Source organism: Caloenas nicobarica, chromosome 1 (assembly GCF_036013445.1).
Source record: "Caloenas nicobarica isolate bCalNic1 chromosome 1, bCalNic1.hap1, whole genome shotgun sequence".
Taxonomy (NCBI): Eukaryota; Metazoa; Chordata; class Aves; order Columbiformes; family Columbidae; genus Caloenas; species Caloenas nicobarica.
In genome coordinates this window covers 73386366-73413561 of record NC_088245.1, presented here as the reverse complement: position 1 = coordinate 73413561, position 27196 = coordinate 73386366, and the positions used below count along the sequence as shown (strand labels likewise).

Genomic DNA, 27196 nt, shown 5'->3' with positions numbered 1-27196 from the left:
AGCTCACCAATGCTTACACGATGTATGACAGCAACCGGGCTGTTGGCTGGTTGGAATTAATAAGTGTTATGTTGGCCAAACAGGCCTGCTTTGGTGACATCTCCCCCATCCACACACGTATAATAAGCCTTTCCTTTGCGTGCATGTTGAATATAGCACAGATATTCCCTCATACATTCATCCCATGTCTCAACTTGCACATACACTCAATCCTATGTCTCTAACACACAGAAAAATCAATCATGAGGCAATACTAATATCTCTTCAAAGTTGCTTTTAAAATTAGTGTTGAAACAGCCAATTCTGTGATTCCTCACCATCCTCAAGTGTTTGCAGAGACCTGCTCCAGCAGTTTTATCCTTAATTGTCTAGAGATAGCTGTTCTTGCTAATCAGGCAAGCGCACCTACTGACTGCGCAGGAAGGAACACAGACCTGACTGCCCTTCAGAGAGGAGGCGGATTGAGGTCGGATGTGAAATTAAAGTGCAACAGCCGATGCGCCCACAACTCTGCAGTGAAATGGAAACACGAAAACAAGGGACCCTCTCATTAGGTACAACTTGCTTTTTCTATATAACTTCCCACGCATGGAGACAACTCCTGGAAAGATGAGAGCTCCATGCACATACAAATTCTTCCAGTAAAAAACTTAACCAACAAGCTTACACTGAGTTTGTTCTGGGAGGATTTCTTACTACTTCTTTGTGAAAGTAGTCAGGAAACATAACTTGGAATGAAAGAAAAGATGAGAAAATAGGTGTTCCCATCATTTCATGTTTCCCAGAAGCTTGTCAGCTAAAGCTTGACAGAGAACACCACCAATTGCTTTTCATGCACAAAGCCTGGCAGCAAAGCCAAGGGGGAGGGGAGAAGAGGTTGAGCTAGAGAAGAGGTTGGTGAGCAAGATGAAGGTACCATCCTGCTTCCCCAACTAATGAGTCCAATGATAAGGACCAGCAGAGCGGCTTTCCATTTTCACACGGAGCAAACACGCCTTGCCCATGTTTTTCAACCAAATAATTCGAGGGGCTGTAGAAACTGAAGAATCCCACCTGCCACGGGTGCCCACCTCGTGGTGGATCCTCAGGCAGCTCTTGGAGCCTGAGCTCCCAAGGACCCCTCCTGCATTGCTGGGGCCCATGCTGTACCCCTCCTTGGTCACACCAGCAAATCCACAACCCGCTCAGCTCAACGCGAAACTACTTTTCAGTGGGAGACACTAATTTGAGGTTCTGCACTGTACCAGTCCTCATTTCCACAGGGCTTACAAGTGCTTTCATATTAATTTTTTTCATTTAATTACATCTTTCGTCAAACCTTACTGAAGCTGACCAACAAGGTTGTAGGTGACAGGAGGGAGACAGGCAACATGGCAGATCCTATGAGCTTGGCTTCTTTAAAACTTCAGGCTAAGAAAAGCCATGAGGCGTTTTATACAACACCCCCGCAGACCCAGCTGGCCCTGCAGCTCTGCGTGCTTCACACGGGATGCACAGAACGATCCCGTCTTGTGCTCCTGATGGAGAAATAAGAGACTGAAAATGTGTCTGGTTTTCACAAGTCGTGGAATCTGCTGGAAAAGCCCAAGGGCAATGCACAGTGGTAAGAGAGCAAACTTTGGCGCTTCTCTCAAGTGCCACTCAAATCAGATGCTTCTCCTTCCCCCCCGCCCCGACCCCCAGCTTTGGATTCTGACCACTCAGAAAACACCAAAGAGAGAAATTAGCTTTCTTCAATGATTTATTGAAAACAGACTAGAAGCAACTTCCCTCCTTTTCCCACAAGACCTAATTGTATGCTAGTTCGTCAGTGTTAACTCAGCATCAAACCCAATTATTTTAAAGCAGGGAGTGGAAAAAGTCTAAGACCCAAGTAATGAGTCAAAAAAAACAAAGACAACCTGCACGTACCAGGAAAGGATTGCAAGAGGAGATGTTGAAACTTGTGGATTTAGCAGAAGATTCCACCATCTTCGTTAAATCCAGAATTTGCATCTTCATTAATGGCACTAATTATTTCTAAATTTTATATAACCATATACTAGTACATTTTATATTTGTATCCCTTTCTAAAGGAAAAGAAGAATAAAAAACCAGCAAAATTTGCAACTGCCTTTACAACATAATATTTAGACTTTATAATTTTAAGTAAGCCTTACTAAACTTCTGTACTCACCAAAGGTATGCAGTGGGGTACATTCATGTTTAGTGCTTTTTTTCCTCTCTTCTCCTAATAACAGTGTTGAATTTGTTACTGTTAATACTGATTAGCGCCAGGCACATAATGTAACATTACTGAAAACTATGCTAAAAAAAAATATAAAATTTAAACAATACTACAGCAAAGACAAAATATACAAACCACTAACTTCACTGTTTACTTTGCCTCCAGTTGGAACAGAAGCTCTTAATGCTGTGACTTAACAGCACTTTCACAGTCACATTCCCGTCGAACATTAAAATGTTTATCTAAAAGCTGCAGTATAGATTTTTCCCTTGCCGCAAGGAAGGGAAGTTGTAAACTTTCTGACTCGCGAGTTTTATGAATCTACCGTGTTTCCACTCTGTTCCAAAGAGCTGCAGACCTCCACGGGCCGCGACAATTCCCGCGTTCCGGCTCGGCTCCGCGGGGACGCTTGCCATTTCCCATCACACAAGCCCCGTGCGGAGCGCTGCCACCCCCCTCCCCGTCCCCTCTCATCAGCCACGGGGGGTCCTTCCACCAGATCCGAGGTCTCACGGTTTGGGAAAGCTCGGGGTGTTTTCATTATGGTGGTGTTCAGAAAGTGGTCCTGTTAGGGCCAGGTGTTTTGGAAGCACAGTAGCAAGGGAGGTTCCTTGCCCGGGAGGGTTTCTGCCTTTGGTAAGACAAGGTTAATAAGCAGGTTAAGCAAACAAGGCTCTGAAGGGGCAAGAACAGGGTCAGATCCCCCCTCCCACCCAAGTGGCGTATGGAAAAGTCTGACTAACGACAAGTAAAGAAAGCATATTGGACACTCATGCTTGCTCTTTCTGCCTTAGGAAAAAAAAAAAAAAGATACTCCAGTTGTAACTTCAGTCAATTAAATTTCATGAGGTTCCAGAGGTATCCAAAACAAAAGCAAACTTAACAAGTTATTCTTGGGTTTGAGAAACGTTATAAGAGCTCCATGCTAGTCAAACTTTGCTCTCTCTCAGAAGACAGCAAGTGGATCCACATATGAAAGTAATAAACCCTGCTCCAATTCTTCAAGTGCTTAAAACAATCATGACACTAAACGAACACTCAGAACTGCATTTTAAGTAGAAAAGGGTGGCAGGATATTCACAGGGACCGGCTGCAGCCAAGGGTACTGGTCTTTCTACACTCTCTTTAAAAGTTGATGGAGAGAGAGACTCTGAAGAGTCCTCTCTTGCTCTCATCTCCTCGCCACCAACACTGGCCATATTCCATCGGCTACGGGACCACTTAGGGAATGCTGCCCTCCCTCTGCAAGACACTCGCATCTTCCACCAGAGCCTTGCTTCCAACGGCATCAGCCACAGCAAGAGGAAAGCTGGCATCACTGTGCAACCATCCTTCCTTCTCTAAACACTGGCAGGACATTTAACAGCTCATTCTTGCTCTAATTATTTGAACTCACAGGTAACTCAATTATTTTAATCGATGAGCGCCATTTGAAAGTGTGCTCTTCTCCTTGGGGCACTCTGTGAAGACTGACTTACAAGGAATGCCTGGAACTTCAGTCGGCCACAACTAAAAGTTACTAATATCCAAATCCAAATGTTAAAAGGTGTCAGGGTGTTAGACAGGAATTTATCAGATGGCACAACCCACAGCTACCTCATATTATGGAATCATAGAATACTTTGGGTTGAAAGGGACCTTCAACGGGCATCTAGTCCAACCCCCTGCCATGAGCAGGGACATCTTCACCCAGATCAGGTTGCTCAGAGCCCCGTCCAGCCTGGCCTGGAATGTCTCCAGGGATGGGGCATCTACCACCTCTCTGGGCAACCTGGGCCAGTGTTTCACTGCCCTCACTGTAAAATATTTCTTTCTCCTGGCTAGCCTGAATCTCCCCTCTTTTAGCTTAAAACCATCACCCCTTGTCCTGTCACAACAGGCCCTGCTAAAAAGTCTGTCCCCATCTTTCTTATAGGCCCCTTTTATGTACTGAAAGGCCACAATAAGGTCTCCCTGGAGCCTTCTCTTCTCCAGGCTGAACAACCCCAACTCTCTCAGCCTGTCCTCATAAGAGAGCTGTTCCATCTCTCTGATAATTTTTGTGGCCTCCTCTGGACCCGCTCCAACAGCTCCATGTCTTTCTTTCAGTCCGTACTGGGTACCCTTCCACTTGGCATATGGGACTGCAGAAGAGGGGAAGAAAGATCCGTCTCACAGCCCTAGTCACTTCAAGAGACAGAAATGTCCAGTTCTACCTGTAAGAGAATATTCTTGAGATCTCCTGCTCCTCTACCACAAGACACAGTTTTTCTGGTGACAAAGTGAGGAGAGAGCACTGGGTTTGTTTTGTTTTGTTTTTTCATCCAGCTTTGCTTTAGACAAGTAGAGACAACACAATGGTAAAGGTACTCTAGAGATACTGGCATTTTTGTACTAGGATTCCTTTAAATGGACTTCCAATTTCAAATATTTTAAAGAAAATGCCAGCATAAACAAGACCGTAGGAGACTTCCTGCCTTGTTTCCTTCTCGTTGCATCCTCCATGCAAGTCTTCTATTTCATACACACACTTGGTTAGGTGAGGGACAGGTAGAGGTAACAATGATTTGGGAAGTTTCCGCAAAAACATACTTTTTGCAACAGTCTCTGGCTAATCATTCATTCTTGTTTCCAGGACCTTTGTCCCATCTCACTGAACTCACTCTGTTTGCAGTTTCTACTCACTCCTCTTATGACTTCATTCACTGTCCACTGCATGTATAATCTGCATTCATCACTTAATAGATATTTAACAATTTGTCTTTCTGGTTACCATGGTAGCTTTGTGCTCTGTAGAAGCTTATCAGACAGCTCTTGTGAAAGCAAAATCTGCTAAATCACATTACTGCTGACATTTTTCACAAGCAGAAGGGTAGCAGAGATTAGTAGGCAATTCACCACTTGGGCCTCGATTACCTGTCAGCATCACTTTTTTAATGTAGTGACTGTACCCACAGTCCAACCCCAGTTTTGGGAGGGCCACATTCAGCTCCTCGGTGCCGTGCTCATCGGTTCTGCAAGTCAGATGCGGACTTCACGCTGGGCACCCAGAAAATCTGTACTTCTGTAATAGTTATTCCCTGACTGATACAGATAACTGTGCAGAAAGTACAGTAGAACTTTATGCACCCCTTTTCAAGAGAGCTCTCATCTGACCTGAGCATGAGACCAGTCGGTCTTTCCCAGTAGTCTTGACTTCATCCACTGAAGGATGGCAGCGTCTCCAACCGTGAAGCAATGGAAAAGTATACAGCTTTCTAGACAGAACCCTGATTCCATCTACAGATCAGGTGGATGCTACTTAATGAGAGGCACAGCTCCAAAGGAATAGTCACCTACAGATCTACACCTCAGCGTGGAGGCACTGGGGGCTAAAACTCTACAGCCAATTCTAGAAGCTCACAAAAGGCTTCCCGTATATTTAACTTCTCTTTTGCCCGTACACTTCATTACCTGGTATTTTATGTAAGTTTTTCATATTGGTGGTTCTCAACGGCACTAAATACGGAGGTATGTGAAGTCTAAGTGGCAATTCAGTGGCTGACAGAAAAATACATCCTTCATGGTTTGCTGGTGAAATATACTCTGGTCTTGCAGCACTAAGAAATTCTTCAAGAGTTCAGTGAAACTGTTTCTATAGTCCTGCATTACTGTACTGTGAAGTTAAGCTAGTCCTTCTTGGACATTTAGCATTGCTTCACATCCACCTGAGTACAAGAACTCTTGGTTTTGGTTTCAGTTCAGAGACGGCGCAGCGTTTCTGTGTTAGGCCATTACAACTTCTAATGTCAGGTTGAAAATACAGAAAGGTAGGCATTTCTGGCTTTTGGTTTTTTTTTTTTCAGAAATCCTGCTGTTTAGCCTGAGCCTTCTGTACAAAATAAAATAAAGTGAAACCCACAAAATAAAAAGCTGTGCTTCATCTTTATCACAGGCAACATTCGAAAGGTAACCATCATGAAGACATTTGTGCTTGCACAAGTAAGAGTAATCCAGAATAAGAGTAGGGCAGGGCATGCAGAATGTGAATGATTTTCATTGGTATAGTAGAATAGAATTTAAGCAAGACTCTTGGCATTTACCACCTTAATAATGCTAATTGATCAAGCAAGAATCAGTAGTCTCTCTCAACTGTTTCTGCAGAGCAAGCAGAAACATCATAAAAATACTGTAACTAGGAGAAGGACTCCATAAAAGTAAATCCAGTTCTCAAAATATGGGAAGAGAAGGAATCAAGTCACATCCCTGTGTCTAAATCTTGTTTAACTCAGCAGAGTAGGTGCAATGATGGGAGTGGGGTTAAGCCATCAGCACTCGCATTTCAGTATTTTGTGCACTGTTAAAAATTAAGAACCAAAACAAATATTTAAATTCCTGAGAATATTCCCCACCAGATTATACATATTTTTATGAGGTAGGATCAAGAGCTTAAACTAATTGGCAAGGGTTTCTTTGAGGTCTTTACATTAGTTACTTCAATGAAAAACAACAACTGCCAGGGTAGAGCATACCTTTATGCATAACTTAAATTTAAAAAACCCTTACCGAATTTTCAGTAATGGGGGGGAGGCAGGAAGAACAGATGCAGGAATTTCAGATATTTGTTAATTGCTCCTTATCCTATCCCAACAAAAAAATATTTTCCTACCCCAAAATGTTTATTTGAGATCGCTATTTTAAATAAACCAGATTGAGCGGCACAGGGAAAACTCAAGTCCAAAGGTTTTTCTTTTTACACGGTGCGCTGACCTCTACTCTCATTATGGGCCATAAACATTTATGAGAGTTCGTCATCAGCTTGCTGAGACAACACATTTTATCTGGATTCCTAGAGTCACGTATCAATAACCACCAAGGAACTTTCTGTAAGACTGAATCTAGTACCTTCATCCCACAAGGGTTTCGTCTGTGCGTGTTTGTTAGGTAGCTAGCTTTTTAATGGATGGATGAAAACGACAGGACTGTGAAAGGTATTTCTGTATGTAAGGATTAAGGGCAGAGCAAACTCATTATAAGAGAAGGAACCACTAGAGAGCTGAAGGAATAGGGCTGACATTAATTACGTTACTAGAGATTGATCTTAGTTAGGTGTATTTCCTGAAACAAGCGCTTACCTGTAACAGACCAGTAGTAAACACTTTGCTTACATTTTCCTTTTGCTCTTATACTCCTCTGCCGCTAGTTTTAAAGCCATCAGTTGTTTCTGCATTCATAAATAACCCCATTGCTAGCTATATAACCAAAAATAAGATTAAATTCTCAAACTTTGTGAAAAGAAATACATTTGACATGCTAAAATATAAATCCTTCTTTCTATGAGGAGGGTTTTAACACATTAGATTCTCTTTATCTCTGTTAAACACGCAAACTAATCCTTACCAGCTGCACGTGGCTAAATTCACCTCAGCTACCTAACGTGCACTAATATCTTGCGTGTGGTTTATGTTGCATTTTTTCAGCTTGAACAGACAACTACCATGAGCTAGAAATAATTTATATATAAACAAACCAAAGCAAAACGATTTCTCACAGTACCATTAAGATACAGGCAACTGGTATTTGTCCAGACTACTCACTGGGGAGCTGTGGAACATTCCTTTCCTGGTACTGCCCATTCCTACAGGAGCCACTAGCAAGTCAGAGGATGGAGACACTCTGAACACCTCCTTCATGGGGTCCAGCAGCAGAAAAAGAAGAATCAAAGCCCTGTCTCACACAACTGATCTATAGAGGGAGAACGGAAGGAAGGGCAGATTTGTGATACTCTCCTTTGCTTGGCCTTATTAAGGATCCCCCCCCTCCAAATCCTCCCTGCCATGAGGTCTAACTCATAGTTATTAGACAGCTGTGTCTCCTTCCACCATGGAAATTAAGTTGTGAATAGTCTGTATTGCTGTATGGAGCTGTAATACGCTTCTGGTTATTAAAAAAATCTCAGGACCGATGAGCAGAGTTTGGTATTCAAACAATAAAAAGATTTCTTAAGAGACATGAACTGCTTCTAGACTGGCCAATTTTTAAACAACAGTTTTAAATTTAAGGGAGTAATAACCACATATTTCAGCGCTCTTACATTAAGTGTTTACTGTGCCTGGACACCACACATTTACTTGGTGGCTCATATGGAAGAAGAATTATTTAATCTAACCCACAGGTGTAATTCTTACTAAGAGGGCAAAGAAAACAGAAGCACTAACCACAGCCAAAGCACAACCTTACTTAAGTTTTCTGTAAGTACAGTTCACATGAGCACCAAACGCACCTGTCTGAGTGCAGAAATTATTCATTTCCTCCATTTTCAAAATAGTTTGGGAAAAGTTATCTCAGTTACAAAACTGCCTCCCTATCACTTTGATCTGAAGTCACTACAAACCTCAGCGAAACCTTCTTGCTAAGAGGAAGCATCTCTCTGGAGCTCTTTTCTTCATCGTTATTCAGTGTCTGACTGTAGTTTCAACATTTCTTGGAGGCTACGTATACACACTTCATCATCACTGATGGAGTCACTGCAATGGATTTCCTACATGTATTCCTCATCCCCGGATCTGCTTTGTGCCCCTCCCTGCTCCTTCTTGTGAACACTGGGTCTGCTGTTCCATGCATAAATAACACAAGCGCACGTTAACACTAACAAATCCTGTATTATAAGGACTTGAATTTCTGTGGATGTTTTGACCTAGGACTGGAAAAAAAAAAAAAAAAAAAAAAAAAAAGGTGGGCAGGAAAGGTGGGGGTGAGGGAGAAGACCTAAATAGAGTACTACCACTTAAGGAGCTGAAGTGTGTAATGAAGTCACACGAAATAATCTCCATTAACTCCGAAAAATAATTTCTCTTATTCTATTGTAGTAATTACCAATTCAGCAAGGAAGAGATTTTCCTCCTAGTACATACAATACTTAAAAAGACCAGGGAAGCACACTCCTTTTACTGTTTTTACCCTAAGGTAGCAGACACACGCACCTGAACGCCCTGCACTGATCAATTGCCATTTACATAGCACTAAAGGTGTAACATATCCCCTGCAAGATGCAATTTTTAAGCATTATATGTATAATGAGTGTCACTATACGCATGAATAACCACAGAAAAAGCTGAGCTATAACCGAAGCTTATACCAGCACTGTTGCAAAATTGTGTATACATCCACGGCAACAATAGCATTTCCTTTCTTCTCCTTGTTCAAGTGTGTCGGTTTTTTTCTTGGCACATCATACCTGAAAGCAGATACACAGAGCTGAAGTTCTTCTCCAGTTTGCCCAGGAGCACAGTAAGAAAGCAGTCGGATGAGAGAGAGGTCACATCTTTAGAGCTTTGGTCATACACCACCACTTCCTGCTTGCAGTCAATTTCAATCTGAAACACAAGTAATTCAGAATAAGATAGGAAGGAAGAAGATGATTAAAAGCACCACATTATCACCTGCATCAGGGCTCCCACATATTTGCTATGCAACGGTTCAGACATATAGATTTCTTATGTAGCTGTACACAAAACATTTTTGATTTTACACCTAAATACGCCTAACCAGATTTAATTCATTTGAGAGTTTGTAAACTGATCATTTGCTCCAAGTTGAAGCATACTCTGTACATTTCAGCCATTAGGTAATTTTATGCTGCTCGTAAAATGCAGCGTAATACCTTCAGCTAGGTTGGTTGGTTTGTTTGAAAACTAAGCTTTTTAAAAGAAAGTCTTACCTTAGCTTCTGCATCTGGGGTTTTTTGGGGTATAAACAATAGAGACCTTAAATTCAGCCATCCATACAACTTCATGTATAAAATATGCTTAGATAATAATAATAAAAGGCATCAGTTTTTAACATGTCAAAACAAGAATGTAATGGATTAGTTTTGTAACCAAAACATTTGAAAGAAGTACCAATGCATTAAAAAACAAACTGAAACACACATAGATACAAATTAAGTTTAAACAGCTTAGCTATTTTCTTTTCACTAGTGACACTATTAAATAAGAGAAATATATCAAATTACTCACGCAAAAAAAATTTTAAACAGCAAGTAGGAGCCAGGATTGACAGAGCTACAGTTTCTCTGCAAACTGTATGACCACTTGCTAAGCAATCCCTGCCACCACAGATCCCAAAGAATCCTTCGAAGTTCAGATGGAGAATGTTTCCTGCCTTAATTACAAACGTTTAAGGGACTGTGCTTTGCAAGACATACAAGAACCCCGAGAGCGTTCTTTCCAAGGAATTTCTAAATCCCTCCCCATTACTCTGTCACTCAGGGCTACAAATAATCCCAAAGATAAACTCGGTAGTAACCCATCGCCTCTTAGATCAGGCAAGAGCTCAGCAAAACTCAGTCCCCTAGTCTTGTTGTTTGTTTGTTTGTTTTAATGAAATACCTAAAGAAAAATTATTACGAGTTGCTTTCCAGGCACTCCTTTAAACAAATACAAGGAATACGGGGAAAATGACCCTTACCTTGTGTTTTGCTGAATGCTGAATGAGCTCTGTAATCAAAACTTTGTCCTGCTGCAGCCTCCGCTTCATGAGCTTGGAGCAGTTGATGTTGATGGCGTCCAAGACGTGGGATGTATTGTATTCCACAAAGGGGCGGCTATCAATCAGCAGCAATTTTTCCGTACCACTCTCCAGCAAAGCCACCAACTTCTCAGCAACAATGAGTTGAGTCCTGATCATCTCATCGGCCATGACAACAATAAGGCCTCTTTTACCACCTCCCTCTCTAATTTGCTGCGATGATGTAATGGCTGTGTACTCAAAGGCTTAGCCACGCCATTGTGCTACAAGTGTATGAGGTCATGCTGGTAGTGACTGGCAAAGGAAAAGTTAGACCCATTTTCAGAAAGGGCTCTTCAAGCGAAATGTCCCCTCCTGCTTCCAGTGGATGTGCCGTTACAAAGGGTCCCCTTCCACAAAGCAGCCCCTCACATCTGATTCATCGGGAGATGACTATGGAGTAGCCATTTCACAATTCAAACAAAAGATGCTTTCTGGCTGCCACCGCATTACATCATTCTTTACCTTTGCTCCCACCCATCAGCTTTACACTGGACTAAGAGCCTGTAAAAAGGGGAAAAAAACCAAAACAAAACAAAACACAACACACAAACACGAATCAAATGAGGTCTCGAAAGCCTGCAGAACAAAATATTCAACTTTGAGGCCAACTGCACAGTGGACTCTCCCACACAATAAATACACTCCCGAGAAGTTCCCCCCTCTGCTGTGTATGACGAACACCTAGAGAGAGTATTTGAAACTACAGTCTCTGAATCTGTTCCAAGGATCCTGCCTGGACAATTATCTTGTATTTCAGGCAACATACCCTATCTTAATTGCAGACTTTTGTTGCCACTAGCTCTGCCTCTTCACAAGACTTTGTTAGAATATAATTAAGAGATACTGCCCTAAATCATGGTATTCCTTTCAATAGCAAAAGTAATTAGATGTGTTTCAGCACACCACCACTTAGCAAGAAGTTGTAAAATTAGTCAAGGTACATTTTTAAAGTTTAATGCCTTGGAAAGCATTTCACAAACCAGCACTGCAAGTCAGGGAACTGAAACTGTACCAAAGAAAGCACAAAACTCACATCCACCTCTCTCCTTTAAGAACGTGGTTGACGAGGAACCAGAAGAACAAGATGCTACGTCAGGACACAAGCATTTTATTTGAATTAATCACCAGACACGCAATGGAGGCTTTGTGAACGTGCTATTGAAAGGTGAAGCAGTTTGCGCTGCCTCTGGCCCTTCTGGAGCAGGTGGGACTGTAGCGTGAGGTGCGTTACACTTTTCCACACATGCTAAATCACACCTGAAGCAAACTGTAATTTTTGAAGTTAGATCCTGACAGCATCTGAAGCACATCAGCCTAAATGGCAGCGGCAGCAGAGCAGTAAATAAACCACCCAAAATGTTTCACCATCTATTTGCATTACTGGCTCACAGCTGTCGGGGTTTTTTTAAGATTATCCCAAAACACACTTACATCGAACTAGTCCCTGTAGGAACAACCCTAAGAAAGGAGCCACCACGGGGCTTTGCCCGTAAGCTATTTAGCTGCATTTTAGTGTATATAGTGCTGCAGCTACAGATGCAACAGAAAACATGAGTCAACTTGCTTTGCTCCCGCGGTTCAAAACTTGGTCTCTTAGTGCAATCATGGACTAGATGATCTCCAGAGGCCTCTTCCAACCCTAACCATTCTGCGATTCTGTGATATTTACAGCGACAGCCGCCTGTGCAAGGCTGCAAACAGCAGCTCCGGAGGGGACACAATCCACACGTTTCAGCTGCCTTGGTGCTGGACTCCAGCAAGAGGAGACAGCTGAGGATGGTGACTTCTTCAAACGAGGTGGCGAGCTCACAGGTTAGAGCCTGCACATGAAAGGACAAGCCTGACAGAGTTCCTCACCTCATTCGGACTGTTCAGAAACGAGCAACCGGGGCTCAAATCGGTGCAGGGTAAAGCCAGCTCAGCAAGAAACCACGTTTCTCCAGTTCGCGCATCTCACACCATCGCATTCCCTTTTCCTGTTCGGGAAAGCGATTTTAGGTCAGCAAAACTACGCAACGCCTCTTGCGCAAAGCAACGCGAGCCTTTGAGCGAGTCCTATGTCAGGCCTGGCCCATGGCACCCAGCCTGTGACCCAAGCAGCCTTTCCACCTCTACCTTCTGCTGGCTGGGACAAAGCAACATAACACAGCTGCTACAAAACTGAAGCGGTGAAGGCGAAGAAAATAAAAATCCAAATGACTGACAATCCTGAGGCAGTGGAACATATGTAAACAGAAGCAAGTTGTGAGGATATGTTTTCCTGGATTCTTAATGCACAGAATCACAGAATCATTTTGGTTGGAAAAAACCCTCAAGATCATTGAGTCCAATCCCTAACCCAACACTGGCACTAAACCATGTCCCTAAGAACCTCATCTCTGTGTCTGCTAAACTCTCCAGGGATGGTGATTCCACCACTGCCCTGGGCAGCCTGTTCCAGTGCCTGACAACCCTTCCCAGGAAGAAATTGTTCCCAACACCCAATGTGAACCTCCCCTGGCACAACATGATGATGTTGTATCCATTTTAGATGGACAACATGTCCCACCACAGACGCTCCTCACTTCCAACAGCCAAGGTACATATGGGGATGAAGATTTTATATATTTAAAAAAAAAAAAAAAGCATGCTCAGTTTAACAGGTTCAGCTGCAAAACTTACATTTTACTTATGGTTTTGACTTTCTGCTTTAGTTTGAAATATTTGTTATCATAATTGCAGGAGAAGTCATGAATCCAAACTGCTTTACAGAGAGTTTATTAGAAGTCCTGTTACAGCAACAGGTCAGTTGTGTTTAGTAATGGGAAATCCTAGGTCAGCTGACATTTTACTTGTTAGACATAGTATACAAATTTACATCTACAAAATCTTAAATAAATTCTGAAAAAAGTACAAACTTCACTTTAAAACCCCCCAAAACTGAAAGAAACTTGTTTAATGAAATTTTCATGTAGTAATACAAGAAAAACAGCAGGTTTCACATAAACAGCCATTAGATTGACAAAATGTGATTTTCTATTTGCCCTGACTCTACTGCTGTAGAGGCAGAGCTTTTAAGCTTATGCAGATAAATGGAAGCGTATAGCAGCAAAATGCATGTTGCTCTAAACTACAAAATATATTGGAAAAACCACTATACCAAGCCTTAATTAAACCTATTAAAAAAAACCCCACAAAACAACCAAACACCCTATCTTTGCAACCTGGTTGGCTGGTGTCCTCCTCCTCCAAGAGCAGTCATTATATGCTGGCCTTGGGCTCTCTGTAGACAGGCTGGAAGGTATTAAAAGACCGTGCCCTTATGCAAAGTGGGGGGGAAACGAAACTTGATAGTTGTGCCCCTTTTTTTTTTTTTTTTTTTTTTCAGAGAGAAAAAAGTATTCTGCATTTTTTAAAAAATTTCTCTTAACATGTCCTGTCATTAATTTTGATTCTCTTTTATTTGTATCAAAGGCTGCCAGATATCAAACCTACTGAACTCAATGAAAACTTTTCCACTGGCTCTAGTGGGAATTGGCTCCAGCTCTTTTGCAAGCTAGACAGTTTGTTCGTGGACTAGACAGTTTGTTTTGATGGTAAATTGCTGACTTAAAGTCCAAGTAATAATAGGAAAATAAAGCAGCTGAGAAACTACAGAACTCTAAACCAGAGGCTATTAAAAATACATAATCTTTAATTTGCAGCTTTCAGTTTGGGTATATTTCTTCTAAACGCTTATGGCTCGCTCCTCAGCCTTCACTCTCATATGTTAGAACTTTGTTTCAGAGGACCCTTAAAAAGAACTCAGTCATATATGGTGACTGAGTAAAAAGCATGTAAAGAACATAAGCCAAGTGGGCTACCAGTCAAGAATCCTTTCAAATAATACTATTACCTTAATGTATAGCTATGTGTTGAGTTTCTGAAAGCATTTTGCCCGTGGTTTGAAAGTAATAAACTTAACAGTAATGTCACCCCAAGTGACTGTGATTGAAAGCCTATTTTGACAGGAACAGCTCCATCAGGCAGAGAAAGAAGAATGTTTTTAAATCAATTACAGGTTTTTGTTTTGATTTAATTATCTTTGCTTCTGGTACTGTCAGACCTTGGGACTCTTCCTTGGGACCTCCAGCTTCAGGTGAACACTAGAGCTCTCCTGCCCTTCCTGGAGACTGTTGTTATCATTCAGCTACTCTGAGGTGTTGAAATATCTGTTTCATTTCCAATCATATTTCATAAAATGCTAAAATTCAGTTTCTTGACTCCTGTCTTTCTGCTGTGCTACTTTGACTTAGATCGCAATGGCATGTATTGACACCATAGTGTCTCATAAAATGATGCAATACAACGCTTTGCCCTAAATAGGCTATTATGTTGCTGATCTTCAAGCTAGGAAACCATCTTAGTCACAGGATGTTCTGCACTGAAATCAGGATTACAGAAAAGTGATCTGTAATCGAGCTATGAGAATACTGCATGAAGTCACTTGCATACACGCTGGTAATACTACATGGCTTCTTCCTCCTTGTAGATGAACTGAAACTGCTTTTTACCTCTTCTTTTACAGAAGAAAATTAAAACTTAACATCACTGTAAAACTAAAAAGATCTGTTCCACACTTGCCGATTACCTTTACAGTTTCTCCATATTGTTTAAAGAACCAAACCAACAAAAACCCCACTGTCTGCCATACAAACAACAGTGGATCTCTAATACGTCTGTGTAATGCTGCCACAGAACTACAGGACCCTGCTTCACCTTAGGGATTCCTGTCCCCATCCCAAATGGCCCAGATGGAGCAAAGCAGGCAACCACAGAACTGGAGACCTGGCACTTAAGTTGTGTGTTTGATCCTTCAGTCAAAATAACTTACATTTTGTATGCACTCCTAATTTCTACTTCTTCCAATTCGACCCCAAGCAATTCCCTTACGTCACAGCAGGACGTTTGTCTGGGTTATCTCAGGCTTTGGCTCATAAGAGAGCAACTATTTTTAAAGCAGTAGATGTAGAGTAAGAACATATTTTAAAAACTCTCAGAATCATGCTCTAATTCTGCCTTGGTTAAGGAACTAGCAAAGAGCTTCTAGAAGCCTTGCTACAATCTCTTGAGACTTCTACCTCACATAAGAAGATAACCTTGGACCTTGGTGTCATAAACGCTCAGCAGTTTTGTTCCTGACGTCGCTGATGTCTGCTTTGTCAGGTGCCTACGTGCGTCACCACTGCACGGCAAAACACCAACAAAACAACTCTAGAGCACCTGAACATTAGAAGGTCCTGAAGAGCAGCTTCTGCATACTCAGCCTGAGACACCCGAAAGAGTTGATTTTTTAAAAACTGTGTATTTTTCCCATTTCTAGGGGCAAACACATGCACGTATGAGAAAAACGCTGTCCTCCCCTACAGTCAAATCCCCTTTCGGGTTTCTCAGGATGGACACCAGCACAAAAAAGAAACCCCAAAGCTGAATTACAGCGCAGAGGGAGGAGATCCTGCAGTGCAGCACGCATGCCGCTGCTGGCACAGCAGCTGTTTTCAAAGGAGCATTTGGCTTCTGTGTTGCTGAGCTAAGAGCTGCCAGTAGTTCAATATCTGGTGCCAACACCGTCAGCACCAGTCCCCACCACTGCAGCCACACGTGATACTCAACAAATAAGCCCATCCAGACTCCTGCATCAGAGCGGAACTCCTGATCTAGGGATCACCGGGTGAATTCCCACTCCTGTGAGATGGTTTTTCTTCCCCAACATCTACAACAGCCACAACATTCCCTCATCAGCCTTAGCAAGGTGGAAACAAAAGTTGTTCTGGGCAGATGCTTGTAACCTAAGCCACTAGAGACTGAGTGACAATCAAGTATAGAGACGGCTGATCCTTGCTCAAGCTGCTACTCATGAGCAGTGAGAAACACAAATGTCTACAGAGCACAAGGGAAATAAGATTTCTAGTGAAAGTGAAGAATGGCTATAGCTCTTCTGAACCCAGCAAGCCAGCCAGTAAATTCCAGAGATCGACAACTGTGTAATAAAGTGTAAAGTCTGGGGAAAGAAAAATGTAACTGAGGTTACAAGAAGCCCACATTTTGCCTGCCATTGTGCAGACCACACAAGAGTGAGATTACAAACGCTTGTGATTTAAAAGAAGAGCTCTGTTAGCAAGGGCTCGTGTTCCTCCACTGAGGGGAAGGAGAATGTCTTTTGGCTTTTCAGATGACTCAAGTAAGTGTCATCATGTCATCAGCACTTTTTCATTTCCTCACGTTGCTTGAGGGGCAGAAGAACACAGACTTTCCCCCACCCTCCTGACTACACTCCACTTTGGTGCAAGAGTGGACAGCAGCAAGAAAGTTGCTCAAATAGAAACACACTTTTTTTTTTTTAACATGTAACTTATGTACCTTGTTCATAAAAGACAAGCACTTTTAAGAATTTCACACTGCTTTCCTTTGCTTATCTGTGTGATCAGAGTAGCTGCTCCCTCCTCTCCCATTTTCTGTACTTTAGATCTATATATGAGGTCAAAATGGAATAGTGTGTATTTTCTCTTCCCTGTAGAAACAGCAGCCACATGCATTTCAGATTACACACTGTACATTCATGAGTAAGGCAAGTATAAACCATTGGAAAAAACAGATGAAGGAGAATTTTCTTTCTGTACTCTATTGTCCTTTACTCTGTTTGACTAAGTACTCGATTTTGACTACTAGTCCTAAAGAAAAGTCACTCCACGTCACTGTGTTCACCAATCTGAAAACTGAGACAGAGAGAGAGTCAGAAAATAAATCAACTTCCCATGGATAAGCTGCATAGAACACCTCCCATTTAGATTTTTAAACTTGCTCTATTTCTGTACCTACTTCTCAGTGACATTTTTACCACCAGAACTCTAAGACAGCTGGGCTAAGCAAGATGAATGGACCTTCCGTTTATGTAACAGTAAGATACTGCTTTTCATACAAATAGCGGTACTTGAAATAATATACTGTGTTCTACTACTAAAACAAACCCAAAAACTATACCATCAAAACACATTTTGTTGACCTACTCAGCATAGCCCTCAAATATGTGCAATGTCCTTCCAAGTTTCATCCATGTACCAGCACCAACTTCAATCAGTAAGCCAGATTATCATCACTTCCATTTACCAAGAAGCCGATCTCTCTGATATTCACTGTGGAACAATAAAGGTTTATTATGTATTATAGCAAGGAAACCTGACTGACAGAATGTGAGCTCATGGGAAGCATTAGAACACGCTGTTGATGTTACACCACCCTATTCAACAGCTCAGAGACTTCATTTGGAGACTCACTTCTCCATCCATACAAGCAAGAAGCTCCTTCCATTTCAAAATACTTTTTCATTGTAGGTTCACAGCATATAGTTCTGTGACACCCAGAATGAAAGTTTACTTAATCCACTCCAAACAAATACCATAACAAATAACATTTTTAATTTCCTATTGGCTGGGACACTAGACGACCAGAAAAATTGTCAATGGATTTCCAAAAGATTATTCTCCCTGTATGTCTTCCAAGTCAAAGCAACTGAAAATTCTGGAGTACTATTATATTAATTAAATATTAATTTAAATTAAATAATTAAATATTGTTTCATGTCAAAAGTAATTACTCACCTACATTCAAGTAAAACTTTAAATGAGCTGAACAGGATGACAGAGGGTGGTCCACATACAAAGTCCAGTAGAGGGAAATACCTAAACATAGGAAAATAAATCAATCAATCCTTATTACAAGTAAAAAAAAAAAAAAAACCCAGAAAATGGATTTCACACTTTCACTGCAGACATTTGCTGTAAAACTCCCCCAAACACATGAAAACCTAGGTGAGATTTATAAATGCTAGCATTCATGTACACAGAAATAATCTGAAATAGAAAGTTATGCTATACTTATTTTTAAAAATACAATAATTAAAAAAACCATACAGCAAATCTCTCTGCTATCTTTAAAAAGAAAAAAAGTTGGAGATACTTTTAAAAAAGAAAAAAAAAACCCCACAAACACCCTCAAACAAACAAAAAACACAAAACCAAACAAAGAAACCCCCCCCCCAACAAAAACAACCACCAAAACCAACCAACAGGAGCCTTCCAAACAATTTGACACATCTCCCTGCTAGAAAACTAATCTATAACTAGCATTCACGGGCGATGCATTTGCATGAATTCAAGCAAAGTCACACACTCTTGTTCAGTATCTATTAGTATAGGAGATGGCCCTAAGTCAGTCTGATTACAGCTATACTTTGCATGGATGAAGATCCACAAAACAGAACATCTCAGGTAATTAACCCCAACTCCTCATGCAGAAAAAAAGCCAACACTGGAAACTGGTAACACCGGCATCATCAATCATTATATATGGTCCTACCCGTACAACTTCTATACAAAGCACCTGCTGTTCCTACGTGAACAAATTAAATTATAACCTTTACATGAGGAAGTAAAAATAAACACATTAGTGTCAATTCCAAACTGTTTCCTGGGCAGCTAAAAACAAGATTCGAACCATCACTATCAAGAGATGACAGCTCCGCTTAATCACTGTAACATAAACCATGATGATGAATTATTGCCAAGCGCTGCCTTATTATGAAATCCAGGAGTGGCTCCAAACCACGCAGTAAATGAAACAACAACCATGAAGTCACTGCAGCAGAGGGCTGAGCTGAACAGAGTCAAACCCCGCATCTTCTTGCCAGGAAAGCAGCTCCGAGAATCACCTCTCTCCTCTTCAGGCAACCGCTCCAAAAACCTTGCGAACGCCAACAGCAGAACGTGGGACTAGAGCCCTTCAGACAGATCATTAAAGAGTCTGCTGCCCAAAACACGCTCTGCTCGCTGGGACAGACACCTTGACTGGGACCCACGTGTTTGTCCCTGGGAGGTCCCAGCCTGGAGATCCTCTTGCTTTTCCATCATTAGCACATTGGCGTATGTACGCGAGAGCAGCAGGGTAGACAGGCGGACCAGAGGATCTGTTGGAAGTTGTGCCAGGTCCATGTCTCTCCCTGCCTGTCCCTGGCTGGCTGGTACCCTCTCCAGCCCCAGGAAGAAAGTTCTGCAGATGCCCCTTGCTCCTTCTCATACTCCAGCGGCAGAAGGCAACGGAGAACGAAGAGAAAGCTCATCATACTAATTGTGTTTCTTGCTATCCCCTTTTCTAATCTCATCCCTGGAAATTAAAACTTAATCGGTGCTTAATACCGATTAGGCTCTGCCTAGATATAAGACCCTGCGATCAGAGACCACCTTGCAAGAGTCCAAGGAAACAAAGAACTGGGGCAAAAAGCATCACCCTTTTTGTTCCTTAGTGCTTCACGTGCAGTTTCTGAAGTCTCTGTGAAAACTGCCCGGCAGCCTTCACATTCACTACTATCTGCCGTTCATGCCTCTCCAAAGTCATTACAAATAAACCAGCTACCACCTCACAAAACTATATAATACTTTTCGCACTGTAATGAACAGAAGTAAATCAGGAGTTCAAAGCAGTCCCAAGAGCCCTCATTTCACCGTTACACACGATTAATTCTCCCAAAGAGCAGATGAGAAACAAAGCATATACTTGGTTTCAACAGCATTTACTGGAAGGAGGTGTCACATTTTTAAAACAGGATCCACTCATGATTGAAGACCGTGCTGCTGCAAGTTCAGCCATAAGCATCAAGCACATTTGGAAATTCCCTGGCAATGCTGTTAAAGGAACAGACATTTCCTGTAATTTTCGGAAACATTTTATATCTCCCCCCCTCCTTTTTAGCCTTGGTGGTAAGAAGAGGGAGGGAAAGAGAGGATACCATATTACCATTAAATGAAATATGAATGAGCCACCCAAGTTTAAAGTGGAAACTTCAGCTATTTGTGCTTAGGATAAACTTTTTAAAAATGTCTTTCGCCATTAAGAGGCCAGGATTTTTCTGCTGACTTTAGGAAAAGAAATATACATCCTTTCAATTAGGGTGAATTACAAAAGGATTTATACTTGCCTTTTTACTTACTTCTGGCAAACAAGAAGTCCTCCAGGCCTTATTTAAATACCTTCTTCTATTTTCCAGAATTAGAATTGGAAGCCTTTTTTCCTCCTCTCTTGCTCAGGGCCTTCCCCAAACTGCAGCTAAACGAACCCAACCAGTTGGGTCACAGGGAGCGTTCCTCCCACAGCTACAGAGCTGCGCTGCACCGAGCAAACTATTTATCTGTGTATCCTTATAAAACACATCGTGAGTGCTATTTGGGTCCTGTACACCAAAGGCTGCAGATTCATCGTTTAATTGTGACAACTGGCAAAGTCCAGGCCTGTCAGTTTCTACCAGCAACTGCATTTTAGCTTTTGATTCAGAGACACAAAATGCAAAAAGGGAAAATCTTAAGGGGCTGAACTACTTTATAAAAACCCAAGCTGTTGGAATTCCAGCATGTCCTTACTCTTTGTAGAAAAAGCCTGCTTTACAGCAGCCCCTTTCATCACGCCAAGGCTTCCACCTACTACACACAACCCGCATGTCCCAAATCGACTGACCGTGTTTCTGCAGCTCTGCAGATCAATGTGAACAGTGACTTTTTGATTTTACACGGTCATCTTTTTGCTGAGAAACAGATTAAAAGGAGGAGAAGTGCTCTGAAGAGTAGTGCTAAATAAACATTCAAGCGCAGCAGCTTTAATAGTCTATGCTGCTTCTTTAAAAAGCTCCTCATGAAAGTAGATAAGACAGGACCTCGGCCTCCAGATAATCATTATCCTTTAAGTTTAAGGCCTTTTGCCTAGTGAGAGACATTAAGGTGGAGACGTTCAAATAATATGGGGCTGCAAATAAGGAGCCAAGAATTTATATTATTAAAAAAACAAAACAAAACAAAAAAACCACCACCAAAACCAAAACAAACCAGCAACTCTGATCTGCTTTGTGGTCACTGCATGATGAAAACAAAAGGTGGATCTGAAGCCTTCGTACAAGAACCAGGATGGATTAAAGGCAGAGCATAATGATGGTAATTTTATTAGGGAAATAAATAGGAATAGCTTCTGGGCAAGGCAGGGGTGAATTTCTTGCAACAGACTTTTTAATAACTCTTCTCTTGATTAAATCGAATGACTAAAGATCACAGCGAGCCAATCTTCTTTAAGAACATGGACATGTAAGTTGCTTCCACGGTACACTGCGGGTTAAAGTGTTCTGGTCTCTCACGCATTTGAGGAAATGACACCAGTTCTCCCGGAAGGCAACGTGCTCATTCAACCCCTTCACATCAGGGCATGAGAAAGTTTGGAAGGAATTTGTTGGTTTGTGTTTTTTTGGTGGTTTTTTTTTTTTTTAAACTGTCAACATTAATACTTTGTTTCTTCCTGCTTGTGTCTGAAAATACGGTGCTGCGCTGCCATACATACATGTCCTGTCAGCTGTACAGAGAAACACCTAGAAGTTTAAAAAAAAATACCCAATATGTGTTAATTAAGTATGTTGTCAAACTCATTTTAAAAAACCCTCTGCATTCTCAAAACAAAATTAATATTGTAAGCAGTGTATGCTACAAGGCGATAAAAGCACACAGAAGCATCTTCAGAAGGGATGCTGGGCCCAATGAAGCATCGACGTTACGCACGTGTAAACTGAGTCCTACTGACTAAAGCAGTTACGTTTAATTGGGTTTCTCCTTAAATGACTTTTACATGGCAAGGAAATAGAGGTGGAAAACAGTGAGTTCACAAACACGGTACAGCCCAGCAATCTCGAGGTGGGGTTAGAGAATGAAAAGTAAAGGTATGTGGTATACAGCAAGGGCTCCCACTTAACACACTGGAATAATTCAAGTTTTTAAGTGCTCCCAGAAATCAAACAGTTGCCATAATCCTGTTAAAAGTCTCTTGTTCTGGGCTGTGCAGAGCAGGGGGGGGTTCAGGCTATGACATGGAGTGACTGCTGAATTGCACATGAGGCCCAGAAAATAAATTGACAAACTCCTAGATACACATCATTGGGATCCAAATCTCTTAGCATGGTGTGAGACTCCTGACAGCTCACACACTGTGACAAGAACATGCCTGCACACCTAATCTGTCCTGATGGCCTGCTTATTATAATTGCTTTCGAAGTTTCATTTAAAGCGTTCCTTGGAATTTGAATCACATTATAGAAGACCTGCAGTGGTGCCAAAGCCACGTTTCTAGCACAGTAACTACACGGCTGAAAAGAGAAACCATATATATCTTTACAGCAGAAGGGGAGAGCAGAGGGTGACTTATGTTCCCCAGCTGTGCCTCTTACATCACTATAAACATTACCATTTAAGCAGAGGAAGAAGAGTGATATAACCAGAAAAATATATTAAGTGCCCCTAAATACAACTGACAAAATGTGACCGCCATTACATCTAGTTCGCAAGAATTAAAAGGGACCAGTTTGGTTTTTTATTTATTTACTTATTTTGAAGAACAAAAGCATGCAATATCAAACCGAGGGAGTAAATTCTCTGTTGTCTCATATGCGCCTTAGTCAAAGACCAGGGTCAATAAGAAAGGTTTTGTACCAGCCTCACTGGGCTTCTAACAGGGTTTTGAATAGCAAGGAGAAACAAAATGTATTCCTTCAAAGTTCCGTTTGTATTATCCTGTTTGGTGTGTTTACACATACACACAGCTCTGTACAAATCTATAAACAAGATTTTGTATTTCTCCAGAATTTTCAGAGGTGCTCTGTTTTACACAATCCTCTAAAAAGCAACCAGAAAGGCAGTGACTTGTCAAAGTAATCCTAAATTAACAGAGTTCAATAAACTTCTGAAGTAATACATCAAGAAAATAGATCAACTTCAGTGCGTGTGGAATCAACTAATAAATACTTGGGAAGAAAATATATCATCTGCAAACTGCAAGATCCCTGTATTTCTTACATATTCAGCAATGGAAGAAGCACCAGTTATTTGTCAGCCATCATGGACACATCACGGACACATCAATAAATAAAACTCATTAGTTTTATAATAACTTACTGGTGATACATAAATTCCTGTTGATACCGCTAGTAAGCGTTCTGATCATTTTCAGACAGACTTCCAGTCTGCACGTGAGCAGCCCACAGGAACGGGTTAGATTTGGGTATGCAATCCTGAGGTTTTTACCTCCAGGAAAACTGATCCTGAAGGATAAAGGTGTATGATGGGTGGTCCTTAATCACTTCCTTCGTGTGGAGACTGAGGTCAGAATGGAAAAAGAGACAAGGAAGGAAGTCTGCAGCACCCCTCAAACACACACACGCACCTTCCTGAACAACTCCTTCGACATTTCACAGGGTTAACTTGTGCTTTAAATTGAGTATCAGAGCTTGGGATAGAAATAAACAGCTTGCACAAGCAACACGCTGCGCTATTAAGTTTTCAGCAGTGACTTAAAAATTAGGTCAGTCTAATTTGTGGCTGATACTTTGTTCTTTCACTACTATGAACTCACAATGATGTCAGCCTCATGTTCAAACATGCCACATTTAGCAGCGTGCAGGCTTCCTGAGAGACTCTCTCAGCCTTCCTTTGTGCAAAAGGCTTCTGCCAGATTCTTAGCTCATACTTCACTGACTCAGGCATGCCACCCCAGTTTCAAGGGAGTTACACTGGCTTCCCGTCAAATACTGCAGAGTTCCGAGTTGTTCTTCTCAAAAAAAAAAAAAAAAAAAACCCAACCAAAACACAAACCACTTACTTACTAAAAGTTTAAGAACATGTGGCCATATTCAGGTTAACATTTTAGGCCTCACCTTCATTAGACAACATCCAGAAGAGAACTGACCACTAAAAGGTGTGGGAAACAGGTGTTTTTAACTAATTCAGCCCACCTTTCAATACTTAAAGGGGGTTTACAAGAAAGATGGAGAAAGACTTTTTACCAGGCCCTATAGTGACAGGACAAGGGACAATGGTTTTAAACTGATTTTTTTTTTTTTACTATGAAGGTGGTGAGACACTGGAACAGGTTGCCCGGAGAAGCTGTGGATGCCCCATCCCTGGAGGTGTCCAAGGCCAGGCTGGACGGGCCTTTGAGCAACCTGGTCTAATAGTGGAAAGTGACGCTGCCCATGGCAGGGGCGTTGGAACTAAATGATCTTTAAAGGTCCCTTCCAACACAAACCATTCTATGATATTTCTCCATGCTTACCAGATCTAAAGAAATCCTAGATGTCCCTGTATTCTAGCCAAATTCAACTAACTCTTGAGGATGCAAAGCATCCCACTGAATTGGGATTTCACACAGAAATGCTTCTTATGCAGCCACCCCCAAAAAAGCAAAGCACACTCACATACAAAAGCTAATCTGTCTGCATAAGTTTTGATGTTCAAGGAAGTTATATTTTCATTATTATTTCTGACACAAATCTCGCCGCAGGGTTTTTAAGCACGTTAGCAAAGATGATAGCTTGTGAAGCACAAGGATACTGTAAGTTTGTCTAACTACAAAACTTCAGATGGGCCTTGGACCCAGCAGTAACTTTTTGCATTCACCTTTAACCAGGCCCAAACAAAGCAGCCGTTTGAACCACCGCTGCTGCTTGTTTTGCTTGAACGGCTAAATTAAACAGAAAAAGATAAAGGAGAGATTCTAAAAGCAGTTTTTCCACTTCGCACCTGACAGTGGGAGACCCACTCTGAGGTGCCACCCGACCTCTCCACCACTGTTTTTCCCCTCATCCTCGCAGATGGGCACCATCAGACTTCTGTGTGGCTGCCTCTTAACTTGAGGGCACAAAATATCTCAAGTGGGAGTAAAGAAAAGCCATCTAAAAATACAACGGTCAGCAAAAAAATCAGGTTGCTGTTTGAAAATTGCCACCTGCAAGCCTGTTACTAGTTGAGCCGAATTCTTACCGTTTGACTCACGTTTATACTCATCGCTAAATATCTAAACTTAACATTTTGTGCATCTTAACTGCAGTCAACTTACATGTTTCCCACTGCAGCAGCCATCATAGAAACTCTGCCTCGCAAACACTCAGCTGGAGCAGAAGCAAAAAAAAAGGAAATAAAAGGTGACCATGCTAAAGCATTTCTCTTGGGGCTACACTACAAGAGATATAATACTAGCCCAGACCCTCCCACTCTCTTGTTCATGATGCTGTGTTTCCTAAGTGGTACAGATATTTTTATTTGGATTTTGTTTGTTTGTTTGTTTTAAACGATCACGCCGGGATGTTCAAACCGATATTACACATTCACAGAGCAATGCTATTGTGTGAATCCTTAACATGGTTAGAAAAGCATCCTAGTCCATCTCAGGAAAAGGCGCATTATCTCACAGTCATTTCCAGCACCACATTAAATGACAGCTACTTTTTGAAAGAAAACATCCAGACTAGGTTCACAAGAATTGCATATCCAACAGATCCCCACCATTACTGCTGTATCTGCAGCTGCCCAAGGATACAGGAAAGGCAAGTCTTGCAGGAAGAGGTGACATCTTTTATGAGACCGGTTAATACGGAACGATAAGGGGAGGGAGGGCACGAACTCCAGAACACACGAGGCCCTTCCTCAGACACACAGACGTGAAACAGAACCAAACCGTGACACAGAAACAAAAGCCAAGCCTTCCAAAACATCTCTACATCCAGCCTGTCCCTCTTCCCAAACAGGAAAAGAAGTAGTCCAAAGCACATCCCAAAGTATGTCATAAATTACCCAATGAATCATATTCCTCATAGAAATGGTCTGGCTGAAGCCACACCACTGAAAATACACAATACGAGACAGAAAGAAACCTAAAAAAAATCCTCAAAGAAAGAATTCTTCCCTCTACCCGAATCCTTGGAGTTAATACCAAAACAAGAAAATCCTGGAGTCATCACAGAGTTACCAGATTTGTGGTACTTTTTTCCCATCAACAAACTTTTCTCTGGATTATCATGTTGTTTATTATTATTATTATCATAATCATTATTAACTCAAACTTGACCTAGATTTAGCTTTACATTCACTGCTTTTGTTTCAAGCGTCAAGTAGGGTTTGTGTTCCTGAAGCCCTGCCTGTCTTCCCCTAAAGTCAGTTTAAAGAGGAAAAAATAAAAACACTCCTTACAAACTTTTCTTACAGCTTGTCTGAAAAAAAGTCTGTTTTTTTATTCTGAAGAAAAAACAAAGACAAAACTAAACAGAAACCACACACACACAAAAAAACATACAAAAATGACAGTTTCCTTAAAACTATTCTTCAGGCTACTGAAAAACTTCAACCATTTCCAGCTACAAATAAAAATGTATCACATTACTCAAAATGATAGAACTAGATTTCATTCTACAAAGCTATGAGAAGTAGCTTGGGTAGAAAATTGTTTCTTACTTGAAAACCGATTTTCTTCTCCTTGCATTCCAAGGTTACTTAAACGTATCAGCGACAAATATAACAGGTGAGATTAGACACACTTGCCTTTACAAAGCCATGACAGTGATAGGTACAGTCG

General features: G+C 41.4%; 1 protein-coding gene across 1 annotated transcript in view; it reads right to left on the bottom strand.

Annotated features, from left to right (window-relative positions):
• DUSP16 (dual specificity phosphatase 16) overlaps positions 1-27196 on the bottom strand; it is a 66375-nt gene that overhangs the window by 19151 nt on the left and 20028 nt on the right. The window contains exons 2-5 of the mRNA XM_065636074.1: positions 18373-18453; positions 12614-12732; positions 10655-11257; positions 9423-9561 (exon numbers count right to left, since the gene is read on the bottom strand). Coding sequence (XP_065492146.1) covers positions 9423-9561; positions 10655-10885 — 370 coding nt within the window. The 5' untranslated portion in view covers positions 10886-11257; positions 12614-12732; positions 18373-18453. The remainder of the gene's footprint in view (positions 1-9422; positions 9562-10654; positions 11258-12613; positions 12733-18372; positions 18454-27196) is intronic.